Raw genomic sequence first — 22,618 nt, 5'->3', positions numbered from 1 at the left:
TGCTTTACCGTGTAAAGCCTATAGGGTGAAGTCTCCCCATTTTCCATGTGCACACTGGTTCCCACACTAACCTTTTTGGCACCAGAGACCAATTTTGTGGAAGATAATTTTTCCATGAACCAGGGGTGCAGGGAGTAGTTTTAGCATGATTCAAGTGCATCATGTTTCTTGTGCACTTTATTTATTTTTTAAAAATCATTTTACTATTTTCTTTCTTTTTTCTTTTCTAAATTGTGAAAATATGATAACACATTTACAGGAGACTTGGAAATATAAAACAAGGTCATATATCGCAATTATTTTTAAGTAGATAAATTAAGATTTTTGGTTGGAGTTTCAGTATCAAACTCTCAAAAATTAATAGCACGAATATACACAGAAGTAGAAGGATATAGTAAACCTGAAAAACACTATGAACCAATTCAGCATAATTAAGATTTATATAATTTTTACACAACAGTAGGATATAAATTCTATTCAAGTTCCCATAGACAATAAACTGGGAGATACTGGAACATATCCAGGGATCTAAGACCAGGTGTGGACTTTATTTCTAACCTAATGCCAAGGCTGATCTGACAGCAGGTACCAGTCCATGCCCACAGGTTGGGGACCCTGCTTTACCGTATGCCCTCGGAGAAAGAAAGAGGCCAGTCCAATAATTTCTTTTCACAAAGGCACAGGCAGACTAAACTAGATCTGAGTAACTCAGGGAGTGTGTGGTGGATAAGAGCCCTGTGAGGTCCCTCTGCGATGATTGCTGGGAACCTTCCTTCTGGTGATTGTAAATTCTTGCCGTTTTTTTAGGTTGTAGTTGCACAGGAAGTACTAACAAATAAACAAAAGACAGCCGAGAAGGGCAACCCCTCGGATGATTGTTCAGACGAAGACCGCCCAAATAGAAAACACACGCTGTTTCCCCTCGGCCTGACGGATTTGGCAATCAGAGCTCAAGTTCACAGGACAGGGGCTGGGCCTCTGGTGGCAGGAACTGGAGTCGGAGGCTTCCCCTACTACTTGCTCAGGGAGGAGAACCTCAGGCATGCCTTTCAGTGCCTCGGTCTCTGAACCGTCTCACTTGGGGAAATCCAGCCACAGCCCACGGTCACCCGTGCAGGAATCCAGATGCTGGCCAAGTACAGCAGCACGCGGGACATGCTGGATGCTGATGGAGACACCACGATGAGCCTGCATTCTCAAGCCTCTGCTACATCCCAGCGGCCAGAGCTTGGCCATACAGGTACCCGTAGTCCAAGTTGGTCAGACCCTTGAGAAATGAGATGAGCTAGGGTACCAGCTTCCTAGCCTAGGAGGGTATGAAGTGGAGGAAAGAGAAAATGTTTCTGTGATTTACAATGATGCATATCTGTGCACTTAACTACAACTTGTATGCCACATATATGAACACGTGAGAAAATTAAACTCAGTATATGCACAGAGGTTTTTCTAAGAGTCTGTCTCTGGCAGAATGGTTTGCATTTGAGGGTGTGTTACTTTTACCGTTTTGTGTAGCACACAGGCAAACGTCAGACTGAATGGACAGTTAGAGCAATGTCTTTTCTCCTTCCTGTGTTCAGATCCAGTGCTGTTTTAGTTACCCTCTGCGATCTGATCTGGAAATTTAGATTGATAAACGCTACCTTTCTGCTAGTTTTGAACTCATGGCTTTAGAGAGGCGTTTCCAAGCGGATACGCCAACCCTGATAATTTGTTACAGTAATTCTGCTTCTTGAAGTTGTGAGGCCTAGGGAGAGTCACGCCAACATCAGGGGTTTGGTTTTATTATCTGTGAAATCAGAGGGGATCAAAACAAATGCTTTCTAACATCCCTTCACCTCTGAAATTCCATGATTTGGTGATATAAATAATGGCTGCAGTTGCAATTACATCCCATCTCGTTCCCTTTTGTTCTCTTGACCCCTAGAATATTATTGAAATGATTGGATTAAATTGTGAAAGTAATTTTCATCCTATCTTATGCTATTTCCGATAGTTCACCTTTTCGCATAATGTATATATATATATATATTTATATTTGCATTTATACGTAACTATATATACATACAGGCTTCCCAAGTGGCTCTAGTGGTAAAGGACCTGCCTACCAATGCAGGAGACATAAGATTTGGGTTCAATCCCCTGGGTCAGGAAGATCACTTGGAGAAGGAAATGGCAACCCACTTCAAGGTCCTTGCCTGGAGATTCCCATGGACAGAGGAGCCTGGCAGGCTACAGTCCATGCAGTCACACAAAGTCAGACACAACTGAAGCAGCTTAGCATGCACACATTTATACATAGATACTTTTCTCAGTCCAGAGAAGAAGGATTCTATCTCCTAGAAAACTCAGACAATCCAAGGTAGAAATGTGACCTGCATTCTGGTAAAAAGATCTCAAACTGTAGTAGAGACGGGACTAGGTTCTAATACCACAAGGTGTTATTTAGTCGCTCAGTTGTACCTGACTCCTTTGCCAACCCCTTGGACTCTAGCCTGCCAGGCTCCTCTGACTATGGGATTTTCCAGGCAGGAATACTGGAGTGGTTTGCCATTTCCTTCTCCAGGGGATCTTCCTGACCGAGGGTTTGAACCCATGTCTCCTGCCTTGGTAGGTGGTTTCTTTACCACTGTGCCACCTGGATTCTTGTGGCAGCTTTTTAGATTTTATTCATTGATTTATTTATACTAATGTATCTAGTTTCTGGTACTAGATCCTGGAAATTTTCAGCCTCCTTGATATGAAACAAACTGATAACTTTGAGATGTCAGTTTCTGTAGCCACTGGATATGTGTTAATAGGATATTGTATGTTCCTCCAACAAATCCTGTGAAGAGTCAGCTCTTAGGACTGTGGTTTCAAGTAGCTTGTATACAGCTTCAGTTTAACCTTTGACTAGAGCTGGGAACTAGCACAAGGCTTGGTGATCAGCATGATCAGGAACAGGGTGTACCAGTAAGTTCTGCTGAGGTTAGAGGGTGGAGAGAGGGGTGGAGCAGGATAAAACACCAGCTGAAACATCTGGCAACCTTTTTGTAAGAATGGCAATTGAAGCAGGTGGAGTGGAGGTCAAAGTGTCTTGAAGGCAAACATCTGATAATAGTTGTCTTACCCTACATGTCTGATATTTTGTTTCCATCTCATGATAATGCAAGTATTTAGAGGAAAGTCACAGTAGAAGCCTCATTATTTATTAAAATAGATCTGATATCATTTTGCTGCTAAAAATAATAACAAGAACTACTTTGGAAGTTTTTCAGCAATGCAGAAGATTCAGATTCAATTTAAGATTGTGACACAATTATGCCTGGGAAAATTTAATATTTTCTTTAGAATGAATAAAAATAAAGTCTACATATTCACTTTATTTTCTAGTTTTCAATTTTTGATATAAAATTCACATTTGTGTTTAAAACATGCCAAATAATTCAAAGGATACAAAATAAAAATGAAAGACAACACTCTCAGACCTCCTTTCCCTAAATTTATGCTTGAGGTCTGTGTCATGCCAGGCATGTTGCAAAGTACTGAGGATATAATTTCAAATATGATATGATCCCTGCTTATGAGGAAATTTAAAGAATAAGAAAGTTGTTAAGTGAACAGCATGTGTGATGCAGTGCTGTGATGCAGCATGCTCTCCTAGAGGAATTGGTCATTTCTGTCTGGTAAGGGTAGAGATCAGGAAAGATTTGAAAGAGGGATGACCAATGAGTGGACTTAACTTTAAGGTGTTTCTTGTGATATGGGAACGGAAATGGGAGGGTGTAAGGGGCTGAGGTTACTACAGGCAGCCAGATACATAAGAGGAAAGCCATGGCAGTCTTATGTAACTGTATTACAGAGAATGAAATATATTATGGCTGAAGGGTAGAGTTGGAGGGGGATGTTTTGAAGGAATATGAAACTGGAATATGAAGCTGGATGAGCTAATACTCAGCTTTTACTTTAGTCTGAGCATGAGGTGAGAAGAACCTGAGCTAAAGTAGTGTGGGAATGAGGAGGAGGAATTAGATATGAAAGATACTGAGAAGTGAGTGTTTAAAGTATTGGTGACTGGTTACAAAGGGGGAAGGCAAGGAGGAGGAGAGCATAGGTTGACTGGGTTTCATCTGACGTTATGTAGATGGTGCTCCCATCAACTAAGAAAGCTACAGGAGGACTAGGAAAGAGGATGGATTCAGTGTGAGTGTGACATGCTTGTAAGAGAAGGCAAAAGCAGTTGGAGTTGCCTAAAGGCACTTGTATGTATCACATGTGGGTCTGAGCTAAACGTATGAAGTGAAGTGAAAGTCGCTCAGTCATATCCGACTCTTTGTGACCCCATGGGCTATACAGTCCGTGGAATTCTCCAGGCCAGAACACTGGAGTGGGTAGCCTTTCCCTTCTCCAGGGGCTCTTGGATTCTTTCCCAGCTGAGCCACAAGGGAAGCCCATAGGCTTGGCCAAAAAGTTCATTTGAGTTCTTCCATAAGATGTTACAGAAAAACTCAAACATTTTGGCCAACCCAACACACGTGAGAATTGATGGCTTTTAGGTAGGGATTAAACTTTCTGAGTGAGATCACTGAGGAATGTAAAATGAAAACAAAGTAAGACAAAGCACAGGAGAAGAGCGCCAAGGAGAGAGTCTTGGGGAATATAATTGGAGGGCAGGCTGAGAAAGGGATCCAGTAGGAGCCACTAACAATGAGTGACAGACAGTAATGGATGTGGAGCAGGAGAGAGAGGCTTCTAGGAAGCCAAGAGACACTGACTTTGAGAGAAACGGACAAGCCAATGGTAATAAATAGCAAATTTTAAAAATAATAAACAATATGGCAGAGAGTTCCAAGCAAGAGGAAGGTTAAAAACAATTTATTAGAAATAGGAAGCAAAATGGATTATTGGTCATTTTTCATAGCAGGGGTGTGAAAGGAACTAGTAGTTAAGAAGGAAAATACATAATTTAAGTAATTTTCTCTTCATTCCTTTTTTTCCCCCTTTCTGTCTTCTTTTTTGAGGAGCCTGGCTCTAAAGAGAAAAGGTAAAAAGTTAGAGCTAATGTGCTATGCGGTTGTATGAGTGCTTTCTAAAATTATTTTTTACAGTGTAGGAGATTCTAACTCAATTGTAGATTGGAAAGAGGTGCAAATACAGCACTTCCCAGTAATAATGTACCAGAGAGAGAGAATGAAATAATTATGGGTCAGATTTCCTGTCTAAATATAGCCTTATCAAAAAATATGAAAACGTATTTGTGTTTAAGGGGAAAATAATAGTAAGAAGAGAAACTTTATTAAATTCAAGTTCCATTTTTTCCTTACTCATATTAATTATAATACTTTTGAATTTTTCCAAGATTTTTAGCTTCATTTCCTGAACCACAGCACAAACCCTTCATTCAAGAGACATGGCAGAGGAACCTCTCTGGCAGTCCAGTGGTTAAGACTCCGCTCTTCCAATGCAGGGTGCTTGGGTTCTGTCCCTGGTTGAGTAACTAAGATCCCATATGCTCTGCAGCCTCCCTCCCCTCAAAAAAGCAAAGAGCTCCATGATAACGTAAATAAAAGAAAAAACTGTATAGAAAAAGAGTCATGGCATAAACCACTTCTAATTGTTTCAACACATCTTTAATTCATGACTACTAAAAGTCAAACATTATGGTAGGCACAGGGGAGGCTCTATTTTTAGGTGCTTGGAGAAGTGGAAGGAATGATCTTAATTGCTGATTAGAAGAGCATGTCATGTACTGCTATTGAACATATGTAGGAAGTCACAGAAACAAAGAGGAATGAATAAGTTACTGACAGTGTTTACACATGTGGGTATCTTTAAACGAGGTGACATTTGATTTAGTCTGTAAGTCTAAGTTCAGGTTTTCCAGGAAGAGCAACTCTGGCCCTGGGTGGCCTTTCCAGACTGAGGACCACATGTGGAAAGACAAAAGCACAGAGATAAGAGCTAGCTTGGTGCTGTATATTCATGGATAAAAGAAGGAAGACAAAACTACAAAGAGAGGAGATGAGGTGTTGATGTCAGATTGGAATTTAGATCCAGACAATTTTGGGAATCATCAGCAAAGTCAAACAGGATGGCAAGGTAGACTGTTGGTCTGAAGAATGTGTGGTCCTCAAAGGGAAGGAGTGATGGGGGAGAGGTTGGGGCAACTGAGGCTGAAGAGTAGGAGGGGATGCTTCTATGCAGGACCTTTTATAGCTGGAGGAACATTTTAACTTTAGTGAAAGTGAAGTCGCTCAGTTGTGTCCGACTCTTTGCGACGTGTAGACTATAGCCCACCAAGGTCCTCCATCCATGGGATTTTCCAGGCAAGAATACTGGAGTGGGCTGCCATTTCCTTCGCCAGAGGATCTTCCCGACCCAGGGATTGAACCCAGGTCTCCCGCATTGCAGGCTGACACTTTAACCTCTGAGCCACCAGGGAAGCCCATCTTAACCTTAAGGGAGACTTAAATTTAGTAAGCTCACCTTGGTGGTAGAGTAGAGAATATATGAATTTAAGGTGACTCTTATTAAGATATTCACAACACAGATGTGAGAAGTTGCAAGTGGTGAAATGCTAGTGTTTCTGTAATTCCATATGGAGCTCCGTTATATAGGCAAATATTAATGTGGGATTTGTTGAGAGGATTGGGAAATGATTTAAAATATTCAGGTCCAGGACTTTCCTGGTGATCCAGTGGTTAGGACTCTGTGCTTCCAGTTCTAGGGGACACAGGTTCAACCCCTGATCAGGGAACTAGGATCGCACATGCTGCTTGGCCAATAAATAAATAACAAAATAAAATCACCCTTAAAAAATATTCAGCTCTAGAATGAATGCTTGGATAGCATATCTGGTTCCGTCATTCACTAGCTGTGCAACCATAAGAAAATTAAGCAGCTCTTGGGCACTGCAGATTTCTTATCCAAATAAAAGTTTAAAGTAGTGCCCTCTTGAATAATTATTGGGAGATTCAAATGAAATGCTAAAACATATATAACACAATAAGTACTATTATCAGTAGCTGTGTATCCTTGTCTTACTAACCTCTAACTAATTAATTGCCTTACTAACTTCTCTAGGACTCAGCTGCTTATCTGTAACACTGAGATGATAATAGTATCTACCTCATAAAGTAGTTGTAAGGATGGATGATATTAATTCCTATACAGTATTTATCTCCTTTCCCTTCTCCAGGGGATCTTCCCAACCCAGGGATTGAACCTGCATCTTGTGCATTGTCAGGCGGGTTCTTTACCACTGAGCCCAGTTTACCTGGGAAGCCCAGTTTGCAATGTGATTTTATGCAAATTATTTAAATTCTTTGTGTCTTTTCAAGCTTTTAGGACCCTTCTTATTTCAGAGGCATTTAAAAAGTCTACATTCAGCAATGTTGTTTTATTTCTTGGAGGCCCTGGGAGAGGAGGTGTACAAACTCTTCCTTGATGGCTGATGAAGGGCAGTTGTTCAAGTAAGACAACTGTTCTCACCAATGACATTTCTTGTCACTACAAAGGGATTTTTATTCATAACTTGACCTTAGCACTACAGCCTTTTATGGCATATTATAGTGAGAGGTTACAGGAAAGAGGTGTTTTTTTCTATATATATCTTATTATTCCTAGGGATGTTTGGTATCATTCCTTGGCCTGACCACACCTTTTTCTAAACAAGCCTCAGGAGACAGCATTGGAGTTGTCTTCCAAAAAATAAAGCCAAGCTAAACCAAAGCACCTCCAGGCAGCTTATTTTTCTTATTTTAAGGTGGGAGTGGTCCCCATAGAGAGACTTAATTATGATCAGGGTACTTGGAACAAAACTCGGGAAAATTAAATTCACAGTTAGAAAAAAACATACCTAGAGAAAAAATAACTTCAAAGAAAAGGAATAAGTAAAACTTTCAATACTATAGTCTCACCATCATGGAAGTCTGTTTTCCTAGTGCTGGGTCAGTTTTCCCACAGTTCCTCCATGCTACCCCAAGTAAGTAGGATATATAATATATTTGATGGTAGGAAAGCCTGGCGTGCTGCAGTCCATGGGGTCACAAAAAGTCGGACATGACTAAACTGAATAGATAAGAGAGAAAAATAAAGCTACCATGGTGGTGGGGTCTACATATACACTTGCCTCTGGAATCTATAAACATCCATCCGGTTAATTTTCTTGAGCTACATAGGCTTATAAACTTTAAAGAGACATAGAGTTTGCAGGAGGATGTTTAGCTTAAGCTGTATCTCTGATCTTACTCTTTCATGTTCTGCTGATTTGAGATATGCTTAAGGATGCTGTCATGAGTAGCTAGCAATTTCCAGAAAAATTTAGACAAAACCTGATAGACCAGCTACTTGAAAGAAACAGAGGAGAAAGCAAGTCTCTGCTATATCTGCTTATGCTTCAGAATGTCACTTAAGTCAGTGTCTAGAAACCAGTTTGGCCAGGAGATGAATTTAGCTGAGTCTGCCCTCTGCTGACAGAAATCTTGCTGAAAAGTCAACAGATTGAAAAAATAAAAAATCATCCTGTAAAGCTTAATGTTAGACAATGCTCTGTGCCTCTGTAAAAATTACATAGTTTAGATAATATTAGTTTTTCATAATTTCATCCTTCATGCATTTGCTCCTTCAAATATGTGGTGGTGATGGTTTCATCGCTAAGTCATGTCCGATTCTTGTGACCTCATGGACTGTAGCCTGCTAGGCTTCTCTATCCAGGGGATTCACCAGGCAAGAATACTGGAGTGGGTTACCATTTCCTTCTCCAGGGGATCTTCCTGACCCAGAGATTGAACCTGGGTCTCCTGCACTGCAGGCAGATTCTCTACAGACTGAGCTGTGAGGGAAGCCCTCAAATATGTATTCAGCCCTTATGTGGCCAGGCACTATTTTCAGTGGTGGAAATACACTGGTGAACAAGATAGACAAGATCATTGTTTTTATTATTTGTATTATCTTATTTATTTGCATGCTTCAAGTATTCGCTGTGGCACCCAGGCATCATGTAGGATCTTACACTGCAGTGCACCAACCCTCTGGTCGTGGCACGCAGACTCAGGAGGTGCAGCCCCCAGGCTTAGTTGCTCTGCAGCATGGGGGATCCTAGTTCCCTGACCAGGGATCAAACCTGTGTGCCCTGTACTGCAAGGTAGATTCTTAACCATTGGACCACCAGGGAAGTCCTGACAAGATCACTGTTTTAATGGAATGTACATTCAAGCAGAGGAAATAGACAAAAGCACAGAAAGGTGATGGAATATCACTTAGTAATCTTTTTTTTTTTGACATACATACATAATGGGATGATGTGCTAGAGATGAACTCCCAATGACGTCTTACAAATGGGAACCTCAATTGCAAGTAGGCTACTAGTAACCCACCTGAGGATTGATTAATGCAGGAGTATAAACAGAGCTAATACAAAGGTACTAAGACAGGGACATTTGTGGCTTCCCTGGTGGCTCAGAGGTTAAAGCGTCTGCCTCCAATGCGGGAGACCCTGGTTTGATCCCTGGGTCGGGAAGATCCCCTGGAGAAGGAAATGGCAACCCGCTCCAGTACTCTTGCCTGGAAAAACCCATGGACAGAGGAGCCTGGTAGGCTACAGTCCATGGGGTCGCAAAGAGTTGGACACGACTGAGCAACTTCACTTTCACTTTCAAGACAGGGACACAGTGGTTTGGATCAAGGATAAATGGAAGGTCACTGTGACTAGACTGTTTGAGTGAGAAGAGGATAGTTCAGAAATGGATGAGAGACCTAGATAGGCTCCAGAAGAAAAAGATGCTTGTAGAATTTTATTCTAAGTGCAATAAAGCTATTGGCAGGTGTTTTTTTTTTTTTTTTTTAATTTTTATTTATTTTGGCTGTGCTGGGTCTTCATTGCTGGGTGTTGGCTTTCTCTGATTGAACTGAACAGGGGCTACTCTCTAATTGTGGTGCATGGGCTTTCCACTGTGATAGCCTCTCTTGTTGCAGAGCACAGGCTCCCTAGGGCAGGGCATGCCAGGCTTCAGTAGTTGCCACACTCTCAGGCCTAGTTGCCCTACTTACGTGGGATCTTCCTGGACCAGGGATCAAACCCGTGTCCTCTGCGTCGGCAGATAGATTCTCAACCACTGGACCACCAGGGAATTCCCCCTATTGGCAGTTTTTAAGTTGAGAAGTACAATAATAAAATGCCCACTTTTTAAAAAGAGCCATCTGTCTTTAGGAAAACTGATAATGGATTTTATCCTAAAAATAATGCACACCATTGAAAGTTTTTGTGAAAAGATATGATCATAAAATTAAAATAAGATTCACATTTTAAAATATATCAATATCTGGATCCTAATTTTTACTTATTTTCCCTGTTTGGTGGTAAGTTTCAGAGGATATTGATCATATTTTCTACTTCTGTATTATCTTTACTATTAATAGTTACCATTCCCTATTTGGAAATAATGCATAATACAGATCTCTGTATCTGAAATTTATCATGTAGGGGACTTTGCTAAGGAGGAAATGAATTTATATGTCTTTAATCTTTCTGCTTTTGAACTTAATTTGAATTCCCAATGAAGTGAAACTCACAGGTCATGAAGAGACCAGGGTTTGAGAGTTTAACTGCCCTTTAATTTTTATCACAATGCTAGAGGATACTTGCATCTGACTGCGGGTTTTCCTGGTCACATATTGCTAGTTATTCAGATTGATAGCTGACCTTACAAGGTGATGAGCTTATCTCTGACTCAGCAGAATCTATGCAATCACCTGAAGGCAAGCTTGTGGGCTGTGGGCAAGGGAAAGATGCTGGCTAGAGTTTTGTTTTGTTTCGTTTTTCCCATTCCTTAATGGGTACAAGGTTGAGATTACTTAAATCCGTCATTGAAAAACTGATGATCATGTTGCATTTATCATCTATTTTTGGAGCTATAAAATCAAATGAATGAACAAGCAAAATAAGAATGACTTTCAACAAAGAAATTCCAAAACAAAACAGTAAAACAATAACTTCTCATTGTGTGTGCCTGTGTTCAGTACCTCAGTTGTGTCTGACTCTTTGCTGCCCTAAAGACTGTAGCCCGCCAGGCTTCTCAGCCCATGGCATTTTCCAAGCAAGAATATTGGAGTAGGATGCCATTTCCATTTTCTTGCATTGGCAGGAAGGTTCTTTACCAATACTGCCTCATTACTGACAGGCAATTTGCTTTTTCAAACTGGGAAAGGGAGTGTTTTGCAAAAAGTAACAACACATTACTTCTTTTCTGATGATGTGAAAAATTGTTCTTTGTTAAGGCATTTTCTTGAGAGTCTTCTGCAACTTTAATTTTGACAAAAAGAAGGTTAACAGTAATGCATATATTGATTCAATGCAAAGTAGGACTGAGTAGAGGAGGAAGGTAGAAGTGAGCAGGGCTTATGAAAGAATCTAGCAGAGATTAAGTCAGGCCTGGCCTGGAGCTTTGTTTCTATTTCCCAGGACCAAGGGAATGGTAACTAGACCCTGAAACCTGTTAGAACCAACTCCTCTTACTCCCTTGCTACTGATGTAGATCCAAGAGGAAGAAAAAGTGAAACCCTGTCTTTGCTTCTGTTCCCTGCAGAGCACCGGCGTCCCTCTTCTGCTTGGCGTCCAGTGGCCCTGATCCTGCTGACTCTCTGTTTGGTGCTGCTGATTGGCCTGGCAGCTCTGGGGCTTGTGTGTAAGTCCACACTCTAACTTGGGGGAGGATCCTGGTTTCAAGGTTTGTCTAGGATAAGAAATACTTATTATTTTTTTTAACTTTGATTCTGGAGCCTGTGAATAAGTCCTTATTCGGATAAAACCCTGTAAATGATGAATATAGTGGAAGAAGCATTAAAATACGACAATCACTTTCCAGCTAAACGTTTACATTCTGTTTGCGATAAGAAGGTTTTTGCCTGTTAATATATCAATATTTAACATCAGCAATTTTTAATGAATGTACCCATCAGCCCTTTTCCATTTCACAAAAGACCACAGCTGCAGTGATTTTTGTTTCTGGCATTTATGGCTCAGTGGGCCATGCAGAGGGAAAGATTTAATTTATATCCAACCTCTTCAAGGTACAGAGAATAGACCAAGTCTTTAATCACTACAATATCTAATATTAAATATTATTTTTTAAAAGGGGGGCTTCCCTGGTGGCTCAGATGGTAAAAAATCTGCCTGCAATGCCAGAGACCTGGGTTTGATCCCTGGGTCTGGAAGATCCTCCGGAGAAGGGAATGGCAATCTATTTCCGAGAATATTTCAGTATTCTTTCCTGAAAAATTCCACGGACAGAGGAGCCTGGCGGGCTACAGTCCATGGAGTTGCAAAGAGTCAGACACGACTGAGTGACTAATACACACTCTCACACACACACACACACACACACACACTATTGTAATAAAGAAGTCCAAGAAGTTATACAATCATTTTGCAGAGACTTGTGGAAATCAAATAAAGAAGAATTCATGTATAAAATTCTTTAATTTTCAAACTAGTAAGAATAAAGTTTAAAACTCAAAAACAAAAGGGGATAAATTTATTTCAACAGATGGGACCCTTTAACAATATGTCCTGAACAGTTGAAGAAAGATGTTAGCAGTAAAAGCAGGTTTTAATGTCAAAAATTGCATTTTTACAGGAAATTTTAGACCTTGTTTGTAATCTTAAATTAAATTTTTTTAAATGCATCTTAATGTTTCTACCCTGGCTCCCCAATTTTGATATAACTGTTGTTTTGCAGGCAATATTCTTTTCAGATAGAAAGTGACTCTCATGATTCATGGAGGATGTTTCTACTTAGATTTAGAAACTTGGAATTTAAAGCTAAGTTGAAATTTTCTAGCCTAATCATATTGAGAAAATTACTTGTTCTCACTGGGCCCAGTTTACAAAGCTATAAAATATAGAAATGATAATATTACTATGAATATGATAAAAATATATGGTACATTGTCAATACTCAATATAATGATTAATAGATAAATGCTTTATACTTTTAGGTTGAGTAATGGTTTGACAGTATACACAGAAAGATTTATTGAACAGTAAATATATTTAAGGAGTTTACCCCTGAAGCTGGGAACAGTTATTATAACTCTACATTTTCAGATAAGGAAATAGAGAAATTCATTTGCCCAAGGCAATGCAATTTATTATAGACTAGAGTCCAAACTTGAATGTAGGCAATTTGAGATCTCAGAGCCTGGGATCTCAAACAACATACTGTTTTGTTTTCCCCAGGTGTAGACAATAGAAATAAAAGTGAAGAAATACGCTGTCCAGCCTCACTTGGTAATTTGATTTAGTTTTTCAGTTCTACCAGCTCTCCAACACTCAGCAAGACAGCATTTTGCAAAAGGAGGAAAAATTGGGGAATCTCTCCCGACAGCTGCAATCTCTCCGAACCCAAAACAGGAAACTTGCAGAAACTCTGCATCACGTGGCTGAGAAACTCTGTCGTGAGCTCTATAACAAAACTGGAGGTGAGTGCTGATCACTGAGCTTCTCTCTGTTCTCAGCACATCTGTCCTTACAGAGCTGATTCTCCCATCAGAGTACCTGGGAACCATGTATTATTCAGCAAGTCATCTGGCAAACTTAACAAAGGGTTTGAACAGCCAGGTCATCCCCAGTTATTGAAATCATGTAGGATGGGATTCATCAAGTTCAGACATTTTTAAATAATAAGTACAATTAACTTTGAATAACCCAAATAACACTACAAGTAAATAAAATACAGGATTACCTTATGAAATATTTCAAATAGAAAAATACAAACAAGAATATAAAAATCATTTGCATGTTGACCTCAGATTTTAAGATGTCAACATTTTGACACTGGATTGCTTTTAAAGTAAAGATATTTTTGTGGAATGATGGGATTTTCATCTCACTGCATACCCACAAGGGACTTGGTTTCAGATACCCAACTCTTAAAGGCCCAGGACCATGTGCCCACATAGGTGTTAGACCATGGCTCTGAGAGCCTAGTTCTTATATTTATAGTCACTACCCACTCAGTCCATCTCACCCTTGGTCTGTGCACTTACTTCTCTGACTTTGATGTCCATCCTAACTTCTGACTCATGGAAATTTGCTGGTTTAATTCATGCATGGCTTAGTATTTATGTGGTCTTTTTCTAAAATTTTATTTACTTATATTTGAATGAGAAAATAATCCATATCCTATTGCTATATATTTCATTAAAAAATCCTTGTACTACTGTATAAGAGGATATTGAGGAAGAAAATTATAGAAACTTCAATGGTTTCTCAAATCCAATACATATTGAGTTTCTGAACAGATGAAAAGGTTCTTAATGAAATTGAATATACTTTTTTGGTGCTGAATTACACAGGGCAAGACATTTGAAGTTCTAACTCTTACAACTACAGTCCATTGCCCATGAAAGCAGATCATGTCTGTTCTAACTCCCACTGTATTGTTTTTGTTCCTGCTGTAAACCCAACTATAATTCCTGGAGTACAGTGGGTATTCAGTAAACATTTGTAATTATCATTGCCTGGGCAATTAAATATCTAAGAGAGAGAAAGAGTCAATTGTTTTTTGGGTCATCAAATATTATGTGATTTTAAGAGAAGGAAGACAGGGTAGAAAATAACTTACTAAATTTGGTTTCTTTTTAAGAACACAGATGTAGCCCTTGCCCAGAAAAATGGAAATGGCATGGGGACAAATGCTACCAATTCTATAAAGAAAGTAAGAGTTGGCAGGGCTGTGAATATTTCTGCATTGCTGAGAACTCGACTATGCTGAAGATAAACACACAGGAAGTGCTGGTAAGGTCCTGAGGTTGGTGAGTGTTTGAAGTATTCTCAGAAAGAGGTATTGGGATTGACATATACATACCATTATATATAAAATAAATGACATATACACACTGTTATATATAAAAATCCCTCTATAGCACAGGGAACTCTATTCAGTACTCTGTAATGACCTATATGGGAAAAGAATCTAAAAAAAAAAATGTGGATATATGTATAACTGATTCACTTTGCTGTACACCTGAAACTAACACAATATTGTAAATCAACTATACTCCAATAAAAATTAATTTAATAAAAAGATTCTAAGCAATCAAGGTCCACAGACTTTCTCATTTATTGTAATCAAAGCTTAATCTTATTTTTATTGCTTTGAGTGATCCCCTGTGGTCATTTGTGGAACTATCTCCACAAATATCCACTCCTTAGAAACATGAAAGAAAGCCTTTCAAATTCACCATCAGTCAGGACTCAAATAAAGAATGTCTCAGTTTCCTAACCTCTTTTGGCTTATGTAAGAAGGAAGCGATATTGGTGCCATACCAGAGAAACGAAAATTGCACTTCCTGTTTTTCTGTGAAAGTGACAAAACTTTTGATTGAAAACCATGTAATTAAATCATTTCCATAATCTGAAAATAAATATCTTGCCTTCTGAAAGTTTATAACCCTAACATAGAGTGGTCAAGGAAAATATGAAAATAAAATTGGCATTTATTGATCGGTACATACAATTCAAATTCACTATTAAAATGCTGTGATTGTTCCCTTTTCTCTTACATTTGTTATTGACTTTGAATTAAGTTCCTCAAGCAGTATGACCATTGTTTACCTATCATTGTTTCAGCAGGGATCATGGCACAGAGTAGTTTATCAACAGAGTTATTTAATTAAAATTAATACTCAACTAAGTCTGCAAACTCTTAACATCTTTCTGTAAACTTGTCTTTGTGCATCATGCTCAGTCGTGTCTGACTCTTTGCGACCCCAAGGACTGTAGCCTGCCAGGCTCCTCTGTCCGTGGGATTTTCTAGGCAAGAAGACTGGAGTGGGTTGCCATATCCTTCTCTAGGGGATCTTCCAGACCCAGGGACTGAACTCAGGTCTCCTCCCGCATTGCACTGAGCATTGCTTCCCCGCTGAGCCACTGGAGAAGAACATCTTTCTAGTTGCATCTTAATTCCTTTCCACTTCCTGAAATCTATGATTATGATGAATGAAACTCTGCAGTCTCTCTCATCTACTAAAATAATCTTTTTCATCCTTTCTTGATGGCTAAGTTTAGGCAGAAAATGAGGTAATTTATTTGGCCAAACCAGTGTAACCTGGCATAAACTCTGTTAATTTTTCATATTCTCTTCATTTCCTCCACCTCCAGCATATACTGAGGATTCAGATATACCACTGAAGAACACTATATTCAGTGGTTGGAAATATTATTGTGGAAGTTATATAGTAATTTTCTCTCATGTACTTTGTATGTTTATATATATTTAAATCACTTTCATATGATTTATTTATAGAACTTTTAACATGAAGGGATCACGATTTATTTGGTGATAATATTTTAAGCTACAGTTCCTTTGATATGCCTGTTTTATGACTGTTGCTTAGCAATAGCTTCATTTATATTTGTGATAAACTTTTATTGAACCATTATGTGCTGTTAATTATCTGAGGGATTAAGAATGTGAAAATAAATAAAATGAAGTGTATGTCCTTAAGGAATTCATAGTATTGTGGAAAAGAAAGACATAAAAATGTATAATTATAACAGATTTAGATAAATTTCAAGTTAAAGAATGAGAATAGATAGAGGAAAATAATCAAACATTTTTTAATATGGACAGTAGAAAAGGAATTCTATATATACATACACAAAAATGTATATACAAATATATGAAACATTCTCCTTCTTCATCTGAGACATGAATCATCCTTATAAACTCCTCTTTTACCTATTTTTTTTTTTTTGCATTATTCTTTTCTCCTTCCTGGTTGGTTCCTGTCACATATATTTGTGAAGATTCTTCACATTCCTGCACTTTTCCTTCCAGATTCTTCCATTTCCCAAATGTCTCCAAATCTGTCTCCCACATTTTTTTATATCAATCTTATTTAATCCTGTGACTTGAAAATAGTGGATCATTTCTAAATCTTGGCTGATGTGTTTCTTGGTTTTAGCACATCGGTATTCAGTCCATACTTACTAAGACAAAATAATTCTTTAACTTGGGCAAATTAGCTAACTTCAGGATGGACACTATTTTTTGTAAATGTCCTATTAGTTACATAGGCAGGACTTGTGTTGTTCTTGTATTAAAATGCAAGCCAGGCAATATATACACATTTCCATGTATATATTATAACATCTCTAAAGCTAAAGGTTTTCTTGTGTGCCTTTCACAGGAGTTTGCCATGCCTCAGAGCTACTCTGAGTTTTTCTACTCTTATTGGACAGGGCTATCCCGCAATGGCAGCGGCAAGGCCTGGCTGTGGATGGATGGAACCCCTTACTCCTCCGAACTGTAAGCCTTTAGCATGTTACATGGGAAAAACATTTAATAGATTTTTCTTGAGTGACAAGATACTGTGTAGGAGGACATCAAAGATATATATAGAATATAGTCCTTACTCTCAGCTGCTGCTGCTGCTGCTGCTAAGTCGCTTCAGTCGTGTCCAACTCTGTGCGACCCCATAGACGGCAGCCCACCAGGCTCCCCCGTCCCTGGGATTCTCCAAGCAAGAACACTGGAGTGGGTTGCCATTTCCTTCTCCGATGCATGAAAGGAAAAGTGAAAGTGAAATTGCTCAGTCATCTCTGACTCTTAGCAACCCCATGGACTGCAGCCCACCAGGCTCCTCCGTCCATGGGATTTTCCAGGCAAGAGTACTGGAGTGGGTTGGCTCGTAAATCAGTTAGAGAGACTAAATGGGATTCATTGACAGAGAGCAAAAAAGAGAGAGAGAGAGAGGAAACTCTGCTATAGAAGAATAAACTGAAGCCCAGGTTGTAATGGTGACCTGTGTAAGGTCACACAACTCTACAACTTGTTAATACCTAGAGATAAAGTAAAACCTTAGATCTCTTGGTTTTCTGTGCAATGAAATGGGGAGCACGTTTTTCAAAATACAGTCTCTGAGGATTTACAATATAAACAATTATATTATCAAAAATTAGTTTAACTTATATGTGCATTTAGATAGGAATAAGTATGGTATATTCTTCAAGATAGGTAAATGTAATATCTATATCATCAAAATATATTACAAATATCATATGTTAATGCATATATGTGGAATCTAAAAAAATGGTATAGATGATCTTATTTGCAAGGCAGAAATAGAGACACAGACATAGAAAACAAATATATGGATATCAAGGGGGAATGGCAGGGGTGAATCAGGATGAACTAGGAGATTAGGATTGACATATATACACTATTGATACTAATGTATAAAACAGATAACTAATGAGAACCTACTGTATAGCACAGGGAACTCTATTCAATGCTCTGTGATGACTTAAATGGGAAGGAAATCCAAAAAGAAAGGATACATGCATGCATATAGCTGATTTGGGCATCCCAGGTGGCTCAGTGGGTAAAGAACATACCTGCCAATGCAGGAGATGTAAGACATGTGGGTTTGTTCCCTGGGCTGGGAAGATCCCATAGAGGAGGACATGGCAACCCACTCCAGTGTTCTTGCCTGGAGAATCCCCATGGACAGCAGAGTCTGGCAGGCTACAGTCCATGGGGCTGCAAAGAGTCGGACATGATTGAAGCGACTTAGTATGCACGCATGCATAGCTGATTCACTTTGTTGTACAGTAGAAACTAACACAACATTGTAAAGCAACTTTACTCCAATAAAAATTAATTTAAAAATAAATAACAATTTAAAGCCATGTTTGAGCAGACATCTTTCTGTATAACTATAGTGAAAAGTGTTAGTTGCTCAGTCATGTCTGACTCTTTGCAACCCCACGGACTGTAGCCCCCCAGGCTCCTCTGTCCATGGAATTCTTCAGGCAGGAATACTGGAGTGGGCTGCCATTCCCTTCTTTAGGGGATCTTCCCAACCTTGGTATCAAACCTGGGTTTCCTGCATGGCATGCAGATTCCTTACCATTCGAGTTGCCAGGAAAACCCCTATATAACTATATAAGATTTATTTTTCCAGGAGAAAGTACATATTCATTGTGATTATTTTTTATTCTGCTGCTGCTAAGTCACTTCAGTCGTGTCCGACTCTGTGCAACCCCATAGACGGCAGCCCACCAGGCTCCCCCGTCCCTGGGATTCTCCAGGCAAGAACACTGGAGTGGTTTGCCATGTCCTTCTCCAATGCATGAAAGTGAAAAGTCAAAGTGAAGTCGCTCAGTCGTGTCTGACCCTCAGCGACCCCATGGACTGCAGCCTACCAGGCTTCTCTGTCCATGGGATTTTCCAGGCAAGAATACTGGAGTGGGGTGCCATTGCCTTCAGTTAAATAAACTGAGTCACAGAGAAGATAGATAATTTTTTGGATGGCAGTAAAATCATATGATAAGCTGGATGACAATGTGTATTTTAATTTTAGTCAGAAATAGTTTTTGTTGTTTTGAGTGACCTGATGCCCCTGGAATGTATGTGGAAGTTGAGGGGCTGAGAAGAGAGGCTGGTGACCCCATCTTTTCAGTAAACTCATTCTGGGTGTCTATTCTATAACTTTATCTAGCTTAGGACCCTCCCTATGTACTTTCCTTATTTTAGAGATAAACTATGATAAAATAACTTTTTTCTTTCTTTTTTGAGGTTTGATGTTATAGTAGATTTGACCAGCCTGAGAAGCAGGGACTGTGTGACCATCCTCAATGGGAAGGCTTTTTCCAAGGACTGCAGAGAGCTGAGACGATGTGCCTGTGAAAAAGCCGCAGCCATGGTGAAGGTGCAGAGTCTCCATGAGCCTCTGAGTCGGAGGTGGAGGTGAACAGTTCTCCAGCTACAACCGCAACAGCAGGCCCCCTTCAGAGAGCTGGAAGCTTCTACTCTGCAGATCACAACTCTCGACTCTTTATGTGCACCTGGCCTAATGTGGGTCCAGTTCCTATTTCTGTCCATTTAGTCCCTGTTATACCTTCCAGGTGTTGCTGTGGTTTAGTCGCTAAATTGTGTACTGCCCCAGGTACTAAAGATTTAATAATAATAAATATAAATAATGGAAAGTGTTGGCGATTTTAGAATGGACTTATGATTTAGGGAAAAACTCAACTTTAAGGTGCTCTTCCACAAAATATGATAGCAGTCAGTATTGTGGTTATACGTGTCTTATTGAGAGTTTGTAGTTGCTTTTGCAATAGTACTGATTATTTCATTATTTGAGGAAACTAAGAGGTCTGGGAGAGGCATGCTTTCTTCAGGAGGATAGTTTTAACATTCTAAATTTTAAATCTTTTTAGTTATGCATATGTCTTCAGCATATGGCTAAGGATGAGTCAAATGAATTGTGATAGGGTAAGTTATGTAATCAGATCATGGCAAATGAAAGGGACACTGTGACATCAGACACAGCTGGCTTCTTGTGCAGGCGTCCCCTGCTCAGAATAACAATATGCACACACCTAGCAGAAATTCCAAATAACACTATCACGACACACTGACTTCATTGGCTTAGAGAGAAGTCAATTTTAGGAGTTTAACACTAGAAGGGATAATCTGTTATCATTCTTTGTTTTTCAACAGTGGAAGCTGGGATTCTTCACTTTTATTTTTCATAAATATCTATCTCATGGTGAAATGACATAAAATTAGCCAATACACAATAAAGAGAAGATGGTTGTATTTACTCCCATCATACTGTGCCACTTATCAATCGTTGCTTGTAGATTTCCTTCTTACGAATTTTCCCTTCAGTTTTCCATTGGTTAGCTAGGAAATTTCTTCATTGTTGAACAAATTTTGCATTAATTTATTGTGTCATGCAGAAAGAACTACATTTGTGGCCATAAAATGAAAGTTAAAGACCCCTTATTGTAATTTATTATCAGACAAATCCCTTTGCTCTTCTTTTTTTTAAATTTTAAGAATAGGAAATAATCATAACATGACTTTGAAAATATGACTTTGTGAGAACAATTTTCTGTCAAAAATCAGAGAGGGTAGCTCCTTGTGAATGGGTTTTCTAACAAGGGAAGACTTTTTATTTTCTAGATTCTTGTGCGTTTAGGTAATTCTGAAGAAATTGCAGGGAAAAGTCATATGAGGAACATGACCTTTCCTGGTAGATCTGAGTTCCCCAGGGTACGCAGTGAGCTATTTCTTTTCCTGAGGATATTGAACCGCTCTTAAAAACTTATCAACAGGAAACAGGTCAGGAGCCCTGTAGCAGCAGGAAATGTGAGAAGTCTGCTGGGAACTTTTGCTTTAGAGATAGTAGCTGATTGTGAAATATGTAGGAAGGTCTAGAAGGCTGTCTCAGAGTTGGCCTCAATATTTGGAAGTCAGATACTTTCTAATGGAATTCTTCTAGTTTTCGAAGAATACAAAAAGCAGCATAATCTGATTTAAGGTGTACATAACTTCTGGTACAAGTTTCATTGTATGTATAGATTTTTGGAATCTAATGTATTATTATTCTTTCAATGTTACTAAAGTTTTTCTTTTCATGCATTTAATGATGTTTGAATAAAGCATGTTAAAAAAAAAGCCTCTTTACATTTGCAGGATAGGGTTTTATTTTTCCTATCCTTTTACTTTTTAAAAACTAATCTGAAAAATGGTACTGATGAACCTATTTGCAGGGCAGGCATAGCGATGCACATGTAGAGGATGGACTTGTGGGCATAGCCGGGGAAGAAGAGGGTGAGATGAACTGAGAGAGCAGCATTGACAGATCTACACTACCATGTGTAAAACAGATAGCTAGTGGGAAGCTGCTGTATAACATGGGAAGCTCAGCTCAGTGCTCTGGGATGACCCAGCAGAATGGGATGCGGGTTGTGGGAGGGAGACTGAAGAGGGAGGGGATATATGTATACTTATAGCTGATTCATGTTGTTGTACAGAAGAAACTTAACACTGTAAAGTAATCCTCTAATTAAAAATAAATCTAAAAAGAACTAGTCTGGAACTCAATGAGTTGGATCAGATACCCAGTTCATTATGGGTATGCCCAGCTGGGCATCAGCAACGCAATGGACATGATTTTGAGTAGGCTCCGGGAGTTGGTGATGGACAGGGAAGCCTGGCATGCTGCAGTCATGGGGTCTCAAAGAGCCGGACACAACTAAGCGACTGAACTGAACCGAGGGTATGAACTTGATTATCCCGATGCTAAAGTCCAGTATCTTACCACTGTGTTGAAAAAGCCTTGTTGTTCTGGGCTAAAAGAAAACTGCAAGGAAAAATCTTCCACCCGTGTGATCTGTGTGGAAAGCAATATTGCTACTGAGGAAATCTGTAGAGGTTTATGCCAGCTGCTCTGTAGATAAAACTCAGACTTGTAAATACTGCATCACATGCTGACGGATGATGTCAGCCGAAGGATGTTTGCCTCTGGCTTCATTGTACTTCTTCTCAAAAGAGTTATTAAATGCTTCCTATCCTTTCTCTAAACACAACTCCATGACAATGCTTTGAAGAGTCTTGAAGACAAACAGTCTTTCCTACTAAAATTTGCCATTGTTTCTCCTTTATTCCAGGTTATTGTATTGAACTGCCAGCTGCCAGCTGTGCAAACCAGAAGAGACAGCTTATGTTTTCTTTGCTATTCTCCTTTTATGGGTTCAGTAGAAAACTAGAGAAAAATCCCTTTTATTGAAATTCCCATTTAAACTCCTAGTCAAGGGTAAATAAAGAAACAAATAAAAAAA

General features: G+C 39.2%; 1 protein-coding gene across 1 annotated transcript; it reads left to right on the top strand.

Moving 5' to 3' along the window:
- Window positions 1-912: 912 nt before the first annotated feature.
- CLEC1A (C-type lectin domain family 1 member A) lies at window positions 913-22,060 on the top strand. Its single transcript, XM_055570232.1, has 6 exons — window positions 913-1,240; window positions 11,565-11,663; window positions 13,282-13,458; window positions 14,625-14,776; window positions 17,173-17,291; window positions 19,563-22,060. The coding sequence occupies exons 1-6, from the start codon at window positions 1,126-1,128 to the stop codon at window positions 19,735-19,737; spliced, it is 837 nt and encodes a 278-aa protein (XP_055426207.1). The 5' UTR covers window positions 913-1,125; the 3' UTR covers window positions 19,738-22,060.
- Window positions 22,061-22,618: the final 558 nt, after the last annotated feature.

Source organism: Bubalus kerabau, chromosome 1, assembly GCF_029407905.1.
Source record: "Bubalus kerabau isolate K-KA32 ecotype Philippines breed swamp buffalo chromosome 1, PCC_UOA_SB_1v2, whole genome shotgun sequence".
Lineage (NCBI taxonomy): Eukaryota > Metazoa > Chordata > Mammalia > Artiodactyla > Bovidae > Bubalus > Bubalus kerabau.
Note: the sequence above shows the minus strand (reverse complement) of the source record. Positions and strands in the feature narration are given on the sequence as shown.

Bases quoted from the DNA above. Each gene is read 5' to 3' on its own strand.
- CLEC1A (XM_055570232.1), top strand. From the start codon at position 1,126: ATGCTGGCCAAGTACAGCAGCACGCGGGACATGCTGGATGCTGATGGA. The intron at 11,664-13,281 runs GTAAGTCCACAC...AATTTGATTTAG, and splicing joins GGCAGCTCTGGGGCTTGTGT to TTTTTCAGTTCTACCAGCTC. The intron at 13,459-14,624 runs GTGAGTGCTGAT...TTTCTTTTTAAG, and splicing joins GCTCTATAACAAAACTGGAG to AACACAGATGTAGCCCTTGC.